The sequence below is a fragment of the Pseudorasbora parva genome, chromosome 12 (genome assembly GCF_024679245.1).
Source record: "Pseudorasbora parva isolate DD20220531a chromosome 12, ASM2467924v1, whole genome shotgun sequence".
NCBI classification, from domain to species: Eukaryota; Metazoa; Chordata; class Actinopteri; order Cypriniformes; family Gobionidae; genus Pseudorasbora; species Pseudorasbora parva.
Window position 1 is genome coordinate 10466733 of NC_090183.1, and position 12977 is coordinate 10479709.

Below are 12977 nucleotides of genomic sequence, written 5' to 3' on the forward strand. Positions count from 1 at the left end.
TTAACATGCTCATCTGACCCGGCAGGTGACAGGTGAATTACTGCCTTCTGATCGCCTCTACGCACCTGAGTAACAGGGAAGAAGAGGGGGAAAGCAGAAGCGTGTGGATTTTCAGGACTTTGATTACAACTTTCAGAAATATTTTGGCTCTGACTCTTTTAAACTGCTTGTTAATGATTAGCCTTTAAGTGGATGAGGAAGGACTTTCTTGGGAAGAACATTTATTTTCATTCAGTGTGTATTGAGAAGTTATACCCAGTGCTTGCTCTTCATACATACTAGTGCATTTTTAAATATCTTCATTAAGAAGCTACTGGCTCACTGGTGCTGAACTGATTCTTTAATCAAAATTATACAATGAGGGACAGACTCCATTCGGGACAGTTCATGAAACAAAGAATACAGGACATAAAGGCATCTTGACCAGCTGATAACTTTGGACCATCCTGAAGTTCATATTTGGATGCTCTTTTTTTGCGTGCAGACAAAAGTTTGTAAGACTTTTTTATTATTATCAGCAAATCAACTATCTAATGGAAGGACTGCAGAACTTGGTGCCATCATTATGGCTACTTTCACTGCAGTGGTGTCTGGTGCTTCTACCACTGACAGAAAGTGTGACCATCTTTCCATGGAAACCCTGTACAGGTGAGATACATGCGGTAGCTTTTTTCAACACGCTAGTTGAAAAATGTTGGTTTATCTTCTGTGACAACTTTTAATCTCTATGAATACTCATTGAGTCCTGGTGCTACAGTTTATCAGCAGACACCAAGATAAAAGTGGCTTCCTCTGTAATAAAGTGAGATTAGGTTCAGATTTTAAAGGTCTTGAATGAGACTTTACATCCTAATCTAAAGTGTTTATTGTAGAAAGTTTTCTCTTCAACTACTTTGGCCCTGTTGATATATATAAATACATTATACATGTATGTATGTGTGTGCATCATAGAATAAATCTGTCATCATTGCCTTTTTTGTGTCTGAACCAACAAATGTTATTTCCACCATGTAATTGTAGCATATTTGTGGTGAAACTAATGATGGAAATTACATTTTAAATCAGAATTGTAGACTCCTTTGCCTTGCTTTGACTAACTTGAATGCTATTTTTCTAATTACATCCAATTACATAATAGTTTTACACCTTTCGTATAATTACAAATTGGAAATTACATGATGCAAATTTTTCTCACACATCACGTCCAACTCAATCTCACAGAAAAACGTAACATTTCATGAGGTGGCGATTTCATATTGAATTTTGAGATGCAAGCAGATCACACAAAAACATACGACTGCGAGTATGAATTAATATGAATTAGCCACCAATTCGACAAAACAAAATAATTACGAATTCGGATCTGATTGTGCTATAACCTCTCATTTTGCATCTCGAGTGTGTTCTTCACTGACACAGCTGTAACCACTTATGAAACTTTATTAGGGACAAATGGTGACTGCTGAACACTGAAAAACATGGTCATGTGTCATGCGGACCACCACAGTGTCACTTAATAGAATAAACAAATGTGAAAAAGTAACACACAGCCACACAAATGCCGTCTGTCATGCTGATTCACAGCTTGGTCTCTACAATGGAAAAATGGAAAAACTTCCCAATCCCGGCGACATCCCTCGGGCTTAAATTCCCCAATTTTCATACCACGGAGGCAATTACATTAGATACCAATGCAAAAGAAATGAGAAAATGAAAAATGCTAATATAAAAAAAGAATTAGAAGATCACCAGAGTAAATTCCTTAAGTGGTATTTTAAAATATTGCTTTTGTATGTCAAGAGCACACCATCTAAATGGTCCATAATTAGAGCAATGAGCGTGGCTAAAGGACTGTTATTACAATAGAAGCTGTAAATACCACAATAATGTGGATGAACCAAAGAATGCTGGGAATGTTTAGGGATTTGCAGTTCTGTCACTGAACATCTATAGATGACATCTTGTCATCAGTGTGTTCTCATTTGAAGCATATTCTTTTTCTGCATTGCATTTATTTGCAGTTTGAACAATGATTAAGAAGCATGCAGTATCCAAGAGTATCATATAGCTGATGTATGCTGTCATTAAAGGTATATGCTCATGCCACTTCACGTATTTTAGATTAAGACTATGTATACTATTGAGGAAAACAAAGAGCATGTGAAGTCATAGATTTGGGCTGCTAAAAAAAAACCTTACTTGAGCAATATTTAAAAGTTTTTAGACCATGTAGCCTATGAATGACAGTAAATCAAAGTTCAGGGTTCAGTAAATTCTGTGAACCAGGGAGAGCTGGTAAATATTCTGTCTGCCCCTCTTTCCTCTGTATATTTTGCATGGAAAGGCAATTTGCATATTTTAGTTGATCATCCGCATAGGCAAAAATACATTTTAAAAAAGTATTCCGATTCTTGAGCCACATGAATGAATTAGATAGCAATGTATAAAACAAATGTTATTTATTTTAAGGTCACGAAATTGACAAATCTTATTCTTATCCTGTCACATGAGATCAAAGCAATACCAATCCACAACCATCCAACCAATTCCCCATTTCCCATCCAACATTTTTCCACACAATCAAGTCCCATCCAACATTTTTTCTTGTTTGAGAAGCAGTTGCACTCAGATATACATCACAACTTCAGGAAAGAGACACACAAGCACACTTTTCAAGCATGCCCTTTCACAAAAAAAAAAATTTTTTCTGGTTTTAAATTATACTATACTGCTCAAAATGAACAATTTCGGACAATTAATGATTATCAAACTTAAAATGACAGTCTATAATACCTGGATAAATCTATCCATATTCGGTTAATGCAGGCAACATTAGAAGTAACCTGCTTGCTCCCATCTTGCTGACTAGCAAGTAGCAACTAGTAAGTTACAAAGCACACGTTTCCGAATTCCCAGAAACGTCTTCAGTTTTCTTCCAGGAATGTACACATTACAATATTGATCATTTAAATAATTCCCACCCAAGGCATAAAAGAAAGAAAAAAGAAATTGGAACAAGGCCTGGTTGCGTTATTAGTGCGTTATGTAACTCACATTATGTGGATGGGGTGAGTTTACTGAAAGCTGTTGACCAATCACAACACACTGATCAGGCCGACCAATCAGAGCACATTGCACTGTTATGGAAGGAGGGGCTTAATAGATAGAGCAACTACAGAAAAATAGGGTGTCAAAATTGCACCTTTAGGGGTACAACAGCTTGTCGCTGGGGCAGTACCCTTAAAAAGACAACTTTGTACCATTTTTACCACAAAAAGGTTCATAGTAGTACCTTAAGTACGCATTTGTACTCAAAGGTACTAATATGCACTTTTTAGGAGTAAAAAAGGTACAAAGTTGTCCTTTTAAGGGTACTGCCCCAGCGACAAGCTGTTGTACCCCTAAAGGTGCAATTTTGACACCCTATTTTTCTGTGTGTACACAGACTGGGAAGAGAGGTGATGCAACAGTGTAAAACATGTTTTTTTAAGCCTTCAAGCATGAAAACCTATTCAAGTAGACTTCAAAAACAAAATTAAGACTTTAAAAAAAGGGCATAATAAGGTCATCTTTAAGGTCCCTATAAACAAAAACAAAATAAAAATAAATAAATACTGTTGACTATATGATCGCAGAGAGCGTTACAGCATCAACCAGAATGTGCTACCTAGACCATGCTAATCAACCAAAACTTGTTTCTGACAAGGGGTCCTCATCTTCATTTCCTCAATTCTCTCTTCAATCTTTGTCCTCTTCCCCTACAGATCTCCATCCAGTGGACCTGCTGTCTCGGGTGCTGCCCCATAATGGAGAGGCTCTGGCTGGGGTCCGTATGGTGCAGGAGAGAGGTGCCCGCGGAATCCAGTTCTTCAGTCCTACACAGGCACTCAGCTTTCCATCCTCTCAGCTCTTCATGAACTGCCCTCTCTTCCCTGCAGAATTCTCTATAGTGGCCACTGTAAAAGTGCCTCAAACCAGAGTAAAGGTAGGCTTATATTGACATTTAATGCCAGAATTGCTTGTGTCGAGATGCTTGTGTTCAGGTCAGCTTAAAAAGGGCTTAAAGGGCTGGTGATTTGTTCCAGATTTTTTTTTTTTGTTATGCTGGTTGGAAGTCTCTTCACACCGTGATAGCATTCACTAATCACTAAGAATCAGTAGGACCATAAAATGTCCTTCCAATCATTTGTATTTGTAAGGGATGAAAAGCTACTCATATAGCGGTGCATTACTCGAATATATGTGTTTCAATGGCAACACTATCAACGGTGAAATTAATCTGCAGCGAGAGGAGTAGAGCGCAGTCTTGGGAGTGCCCCCGGCCTGCGAGGGGCGATGGGGGTATGTGGTGTGACAGGCAGCGGGGCGAGGGACCGCAAGAGCGGGCCGGTGATTAATGTTGACGAGTGCCAGCTGCGTGGCACACCGGTCTCGTCTAGCAGCCATGTGACGGGAGCATATAAGGAGGAGCGAGGGCTGCGGAAGACGAGAGAGGACCAGGCCTGGAGTTTATGTTTAGTTTTGTTTTACTTGTGTTTGTGTTAGTGGGCAGTCGTCCGTGAGGGGCAGCCCACATTTTATTTTGTGTGTTTGCGGGCAGTCGTCCGTGAGGGGCTGCCCGCAGTTTTATTTTCGTTTTTGTTTATTTATTTTGAATAAATGTTGTTGAACGTTCGCCGGTTCCCGCCTCCTTCCTTCCCATCTACGAACTGTATTACAGTAACTATTTACTATTTAACTATACATATATAACTATTTACATGGCGATGTCGTATTGGGGACCTGAGCTTTTGAAAATGGATTTTAAAGTGCACGTTTTTGAAAACAATACCGTTATTATCTCAGTGTAAACTACAAAATGCGAATTTATAAAAAACGGTAATGTTTTAGCCCTCGTCTCTAGTTTTTGGCCTACAAAGGTCAGAAAAAGGATAGGAAATGGTTATGATATAAAATTGACCCGAATTAATGACAACCTAAACCTGACCAGTCTCTCTGGACTTTCAGAAGAATGAGTACTTGTTTGCTGTGGTGAAGGAAGATGTCAATCAACTCCTACTTGGCCTGCGTTTCTCTAAAGACAAAGTCCAGCTCATCTATCAGGGCCCAAAGGGGAGAGAGCGTCTCAGCTTTAAAAGAATCCACCTGGCGGACAACCACTGGCACAGCATAGTGTTAGCTATCAGTGGCCACCATGCCACCCTCACCCTGGACTGTGGCATCCCACTGGAACTGTGAGTCTGTAACAGCAGTAGAAAGATCCTATAACCTTTTAGGTATTCAAGATATTCAAGTATTTATATGACCTCAGAGTTATGAGAATACGATTTCTTGTCCAAAATGTGCACATATTATTGCAATGAATAATTGAGCAATTAGCTGCATAGCTGAATTTTACATAACTGTATTTTATTTTGCTACATGTGGCATTAAGAACAGTAAAGTGCCTGACATTTGTTATTTCTAGAGGTGAGATCTTTCTAAACACCAAAATAAAAAGAGATTGAGAAACTAAATATAATGTTACAGTTTAAAATTGAGTCCTGTGAGTAATGTACTTCCACCGATGGGTTCCAGGGTCCATAAACAGCCATTTCCCTCTGATCTCAGCACTGACGGCTCCAGGTTCAACATTGGAAGTCGAAGGAAGTGGAAAGGGCTGTTCTCTGTGAGCTTTGTATTTTTATATTACTAATTATTTTGCTTAAAAAAAAAAAAAAAAAAAAAATTATATATATATATATATATATATATATATATACATATATATATATATATATATATATATATATATATATATATATATATATATATATATATATATATATATATATATATATATATATATATATATATATTAGCAAAGACACAAACATACCTGTCGCTCAGAGGATGATCTGTTGTCTTTTGTAAGGGTTTACTGCGCCAGCTTGTCCTTTTACCTGGATCGGATGCAACGTCACGTGTTTGCCCCTCCTCCAGACCATCACTGGTTGAGCTTTCAGTTCCTTCAATTCTGTCAAATTTGCCAGTGAAATCCCACATGAATGACGTCCTGCTCCCACCATATGGTAAAGCTAAACTATTACATTTTAATGATTTTAAGGTATGTCTCTTTCTTCTGTAAAACACAGATATGAGCATATATATGAAGACTTTCAGATGCAAAAGCCTCTAAGTCCGCATTTTTGTCAGGCGTATAGGCGGAGTCTGGGATTTAGCAGGTTTGAAGTGAAAGTATTTAATGAACGAATACTATGAGCAGAGAGCATTCACAAAGTATTTTTATCTAATTTTCAACCCAGGTGGCTTTTAGAGGCTTTTGCATTGGAAGATATATATAGAGCAGATTGTGAAATACTCAGACCGGCCCATCTGGCACCAACAATGGGCCGGTCTGAGTATTTCACAATCTGCTCAGTTACTGGGATTTTCGCGCACAACCATTTCTAGGGCTTACAAAGAATGGTGTGAAAAGAGAAAAAACATCCAGTATGATGCAGTCCTGTGGGTGAAAATGCCTTGTTGATGCTAAAGGTCAGAGGAGAATGGGCCGACTGATTCAAGCTGATAGAAGAGCAACTTTGACTGAAATAACCACTCGTTACAACCGAGGTATGCAGCAAAGCATTTGTGAAGCCACAACACGCACAACCTTGAGGCGGATGGGCTACAACAGCAGAAAACCCCACCGGGTACTACTCATCTTCACTGATAGGAAAAAGAGGCTACAATTTGCACAAGCTCACCAAAATTGGACAGTTGAAGACTGGAAAAATGTTGCCTGGTCTGATGAGTCTCGATTTCTGTTGAGACTTTCAGATGGTAGAGTCAGAATTTGGCGTAAACAGAATGAGAACATGGATCCATCATGCCTGGTTACCACTGTGCAGGCTGGTGGTGGTGGTGTAATGGTGTGGGGGATGCATTCCTGGCACACTTTAGGTCCCTTAGTGCCAATTGGGCATTGATTAAATGACCCGGCCTACCTGAGCATCTTTTGGGACCATGTCCATCCCTTTATGACCACCATGTAACCAACCTCTGATGGCTACTTCCAGCAAGATAATGCACCATGTCACAAAGCTCGAATCCTATGAAATTGGTTTCTTGAACATGACAGTCGCTAGATCTCAACCCAATAGAGCATCTTTGGGATGTGGTGGAACGGGAGCTTCGTGCCCTGGATGTGCATCACACAAATCTCCATCAACTGCAAGACGCTATCCTATTAAATATGGGCCAACATTTCTAAAGAATACTTTCAGGACCATGTTGAATCATTGCCACATAGAATTAAGGCAGTTCTGAAGGCGAAAGTAAGAAACACAGCATTAGTATGGTTAGTATCCTAACTCCTTTAGGGGAGTGTACATACATATCATTAAGGGCATGATACAAATTAAAACTGAGATGCTTAATGGAAAATAGGCAGATTAAACATATCAACATAGCCAATGTTAACACAGAGTTACAATGAACCATTACAAAAAAATTATTTTATCATGACTAGAGCCATGTACAACATTTTAAGAAAAGAATGGATCTGTGGTGCAAAAGACCACACTGATGACATATCACCCATGGTTGGATTGAGTTATCATCCCAAACTAAACATCTGACACTTGTTTCGCTCTGAAAAGGAAAACAGAGTTTATACCACTTGCAGTGAGAGCTGTCAGTGATTGAGTGTGTGCTGGTGATGAGGGGGTTTACGCTGGCACACATCTCGGGCATGACAAACAATGCTGTGTTTATATAATTTGTATTTATAATTTAAATTAGCTAATGGCAACTTTGATCTAGATTACACACCTCGGTTCATACTTTTACAACCTCACTGTCTGTGATGACTAGACATATTGTTTTGCACTTTACGTCTGTGATGATGTAACAGAGATTTTGTTTATTGTTTCATATCCATATTCTTTTGAAGAAGCAGATCCATTACAAATAGTCATCCAATTTAATTTACACATAAAAATAAATGTATATATTGTACAAATCCAGTAATCACAGACGTCATCAAATTAAATGTAAAAAGAAATATTACTCTAAGCATTTTTGCTCAGTATGTGTACTTGAACTTTTGCATTCTCACTTCAATGTTCAGAAACGGAGGTCCGTGTGACTCTGGGGTCTAAACCAGGATGCACTGCAGCAGAGCAGGGACAACTCTGGTTTGATACTCTTAAACGGGGCCTCTTCCTATGTGATGGTGCATACTGGCACTCTATGCTGCAAGGTAGGGAGAGAAATCATATTTACTAAATATATAATTTTAACTTCAAGACTATGACCTAACTTGCATCTTGAAATTGTCATCCTGGAATATAGCCATGATGTGTCTTCCTACATGAAAAGCTACACACTCCATCACATACAATCTAAAAAGTGCTGGGTTAAAAACAACCCAAGTTGGGTTGAAAATGGACAAACCCAGAAATTTGGGTTGTTTTTAACCCAGCATTTTTTTAGAGTGTAGGATTAGAAAAACATATAACATGATAGAAATATAATAATCACTGTAATAATGATCTAATCATGAAAAAGTATGTTGTAATAAAGATGGTGTATATAGGGAATTTACATTAAAGTAAATTCCAAAGACCCAAGAACCAGATATAATGAATGAAGACCCAGAGTCAGAGGTTAAGTCAACTGAAGAACATTTTAGTGAAGAATATAAGTTTGCAATTTCATCAGCAGAAGTCAGCTTCAATACTCAGCAAGGAGTTTGTAGGCCACACACCGTACAGTTTCAGAACAACATCAATTATTCTCTAACATGTCACTAAGCTACGTCAATACTTCAGGTTGAATTATAAAAATAAACTTCCACAGATGGACTGATAGACGGAAGCATATCTTCATCACTCACATGGATGACACCTGGACCCTAGTTTTAGGCACAAAGTGGCATAAAGTAATATTCTGTTTAATACTCTAATTTATTGGCCCAAGCATGTTGAGCAAAACAAGTTATTCCATCTCCCCAGAGTGCCAACTGTTCACCCCACCAATACTATCTGTAACAAAGAATGCCACCACACACACACGCACACACGCACGCACAAATACACACACACATGCACGCACGCGCACACACACAAAGCTTCTTTAAGGTTGGAGTTAGTTGAAACTTTTCAAAACACTAAGTGTGAATTGGTCATGTAAGCGACAGGGTAAAGTAACACCAATGGGGGGCACTTTTGTTTGTAATGCCTGCTGAAATTCCTCAGTAATTATTTTTTACACTGTCAATCTACAGAGAAAGACAGACTAGACTATGTAGATGATTACCAAGACCTCTACACCACCTCAGAGACTCTGGACATCGAGCTTTTCCAGATCCCCTCTGTTGGACTGTTTGCTGCTATGGCTCATCGGGCCACCAAACCAGGCTCTGCCATCTACCGCTGGATCCATGGCCACTTCCAGCTCTACCAGAACATCAGCACCTTTAAGGCCCAGGCATGGAAGCATTTCACTATAGGGAGGAAGGTGAGAAAAGATAATAATCATTGTAGGGCAATGTTTCTTTTAAAAGTAATGCATCACAATAATTGTTTTTGTTACTTTTTATGGAAAGTACTGCACTACAGTACTTTTGCATTACTTTTTCTCACCTGGGTTGGGCTTGCTTGTTTGCAAAAAAAAGAGTTATATTTGTAATTTCAAAAGCCCTTTCACACAAAAAGTGAAGTGAATAAACCTCAGGCTGAAGTAAAGGCAAACTCATGCCTTTACAGTAGAGGCGCAGCTCAAACTAAACTTTCAGCTGTGCTGCCTGCCATTCTGGATGGCATATGAATAGGATGCAAGAGAAGAAAGTTAAACACTCTTCAGTCATTTTTGCTTATCAGTATGGTTGATTTGGATCATCGAAGGCCAGCAGCAAAGACATAGGTTAAAGGTGCACAATGTAGGATTTTTGCAGTAAAATATCCAAAAACCACCAGGCCAGTGTTATTTATTTTGTTCAATTGAGTACTTACAAAATCCCAAATGTTTCCAACTATTTGTAAATTGTAAGAAAATTGCTATTTTACCGAAGGAGCTGGGATGTCTGAGGGGTCGCTTGCCAATTGCGTCATATCTGCGTTACCCTCGGTTTCCGGTTTTATTCGACAGAAGCGCTTTACTCTTAGCAGTGTGAACAAGTGTCATAGCAGCCGCTGAGCAAACACAGAATAATGTCCTAATATCATTTTAAACGCACTTAAATGTATCTAAAATGATAAACAGAGCTGCATTACCTCATAATAATAACCTGGAAAAGCGGAACTGGCGCCGTCGACTCTGTCCCGTCATAATAAAAGTCCCGCTGCTCGCGAGCTGTGTGTTGCGAAACAATCACTCCAACGGCCTTTCTCAGCTCCCCAACACTCTGTCCTGCTCTGCTTAATACTACAGCAACGTTAATAACCGCATCCATCAACATGATTTCTGCCCGAGTCCTATCCCGATTCTTTTCCACCGGCTGTGAGGTGAAGACCACATGTCCCAAGATGCTGCGCTCAAACTTGGCGTCATCAAACTACACCTTTGTTTTGAATAGGCGCCCCTTAGTGGACTGACAAGTCACATAGTGTGGCTTTAATAAAGTGAGATTAAATACATAAAGTATATTTGCATTATTCAAAATATTTAATAATTGCAGGTTTGTGTAATATTCTGTGTAATACTCTAATTTACTTGAAAAAGTAACTCTATTTTGTTGTAAAAAGTAATGCTTTACTAGTTACTTGCAAAAAGTAAACATTACTTGCAATGCATTACCCCCAACACTGATAATGATGTTGTCAAAGTCAAAAACGGTCAAGTGCCGCAACTGTCAAGTAAAAGCATGTTTTCCAGACACCATGAAATGAAAATGATTAAAATCTGCATGAAACGACTGTTACAATAGCCACTTTTCTTCCCTATTGTGACGCGTAAGTGAAACGGTTTCTGAAACAAGATAAAATAATGAGCAGGACGTGATTTCATCCTTCGGGAATTGATCAGATTGTTGGAAATTGGCCATTGCTTACTAAATGGAGGAAGTTCTGAATGTCAGTTGTGGAAAATATTTAGTCCAACCTTCTGCTGGGACATATTTCATGACTAGAACAGACATCGCTTGGAGGGGGAGGGGAGGTTAACGGTTCTGATTAAAGATTACAAGTGCAAATGAATTTAAAAAATAATACTGATCTGTACGGATAAATCGTTTATATAAAATATTAATATTTGAAAAACCTTGGTAATTCAAATAAAAATACAGTACGGTTTAACCTAAAAGTCAAGGATAGTAATAATAGACATAGACACTTTGATTTTGTGATCTAATCCAATTCATTTGAATATTAAGCTTTGTCACAAGATGTCACAATTAAATCCAAATTGACAATTCATATTTACATTATAATTTGTTTATCAGAAATGCTTTCTGCACCTATGAACAGGCACAGGTTGTTCAGGGCAGCTGTAGAGAGCAGTGATTGACACTTCATTAGCAAAGAATTACTGGCAGAAAAAGCCTAAGGTGAAATGTTAAGGGGGGCAGGTATGAGACTTCATCCAGAGATACAGTAGACAGGGTCTACAAATGTGATCTGAACGTTCTCCACTCAAACATGCACGGATCCACAGAGACAGACTTTACACTGCACTTCAGGAGACAGATGTGTTTTGATGTGGTGTTTCTTACACTCAGTACAAACCTGAAATCACGTGTGTAGTCAATCACAGAAATTAATTTTGTCTGATGATCTTTTCCTTCCCTGAATGAATCATTTATGCACATCTGTCTGTCTGCAGTGTAATTGTTTAGTCTTAATTATATTGCAGATCTTGAATTATAACGAATAGGAAGTAATAAAAGTTTTGTTGAAACCTGCAGCTCCTCAAAGCTATCATTATCAGTACTGTAAATCATAGAGCCTGTATCTGTATCAGTTAAAACATCACTAAACTCTTCGCCTGAATGAAATTATGACTCATAAGCTATATATGGTACAGTATATATCTACCTCCTGATCTTCAAACTGTTCTAAATTTAGAGAGCTGGATTCATGATAGCCAAATGACAGACTGACTGATAAGTGTAACTTTATCTCTGGTTGTCTGTATCAAGCTCATTTATCACTATGTGTGTTGTCTGTGTGCCAGATGTTCTTGGCGGTGTCGAACTCTGTGGGCCGAGCGGATGGACAGCGAGAGCAGTCTGTGATATATAGGTGGAGTAATAAGAGGCTGAAGTTTGTGCGATATCAGACCCTGGAGACGCACAGTGCTCGTGACTGGGAAGCCTTCCATATTAACAATGAGGCTTTTTTGGCTGTGGCCAATCACAGAACAGGTTGGTCCTATAATAGTGTGGCAGGGCATCAATATACTGTACATACAGTACATCAAGTTTGGAATCATTACGATTATTGTTTTGAAAGAAGTCTCTCATTCTCTCCAAGGTTGCATTTATTTGATCAAAAATACTGTAAAAACACTATGAAACTTTTGTACAATTTACCATAACCTTTAAATGTTATTTATTCCTGTGATTGCAAAGCTGAATTTTCAGCATCATTAGTCCAGTCTTCAGTGTCACATGATCCTTCAGATATCATTTTAATATTTGGTGCTCAATTATTATCAATATTGGTGCTAAATTATTAATAATGGTTCTTGTTTATTATCAATGTTGAAAACAGTTCTGCTACTTTATATTTTGTGGAAACCGTGATACATTTTTTCAGGATTCTTTGATGAATAGAAAGTTCAAAAGAACAGCATTTATTTGATATATACATAATTTGTATTATTATTAATATATTTTCAATCGATAATTGCATGATAAAAGTATTAAATTATTTTTTTTCTTTTTTGTAATCATACTTACACCAAACTTTTGAATGAAAGTGTATCACGGTTTCCATTAAAATATGAAGCAGCACAACTGTTTTCAACAATGATAATAATAAGAAATGTTTCTG

At 38.2% G+C, this 12977-nt stretch overlaps 1 protein-coding gene and 1 long non-coding RNA gene across 2 annotated transcripts in view; one reads left to right on the forward strand and one right to left on the reverse strand.

Moving 5' to 3' along the window:
- tspeara (thrombospondin-type laminin G domain and EAR repeats a) overlaps window positions 1–12977 on the forward strand; it is a 22806-nt gene continuing 9829 nt past the window's right edge. The window contains exons 1-8 of the mRNA XM_067459055.1: window positions 1–648; window positions 3765–3985; window positions 5008–5234; window positions 5578–5668; window positions 5915–6071; window positions 8114–8245; window positions 9272–9504; window positions 12157–12346. Coding sequence (XP_067315156.1) covers window positions 534–648; window positions 3765–3985; window positions 5008–5234; window positions 5578–5668; window positions 5915–6071; window positions 8114–8245; window positions 9272–9504; window positions 12157–12346 — 1366 coding nt within the window. The 5' untranslated portion in view covers window positions 1–533. The remainder of the gene's footprint in view (window positions 649–3764; window positions 3986–5007; window positions 5235–5577; window positions 5669–5914; window positions 6072–8113; window positions 8246–9271; window positions 9505–12156; window positions 12347–12977) is intronic.
- The window catches only part of LOC137093967 (uncharacterized), a 14923-nt gene continuing 11301 nt past the window's right edge, over window positions 9356–12977 (reverse strand). The window contains exon 4 of the long non-coding RNA XR_010908579.1: window positions 9356–9490. This is a non-coding gene — a long non-coding RNA (uncharacterized lncRNA). The remainder of the gene's footprint in view (window positions 9491–12977) is intronic.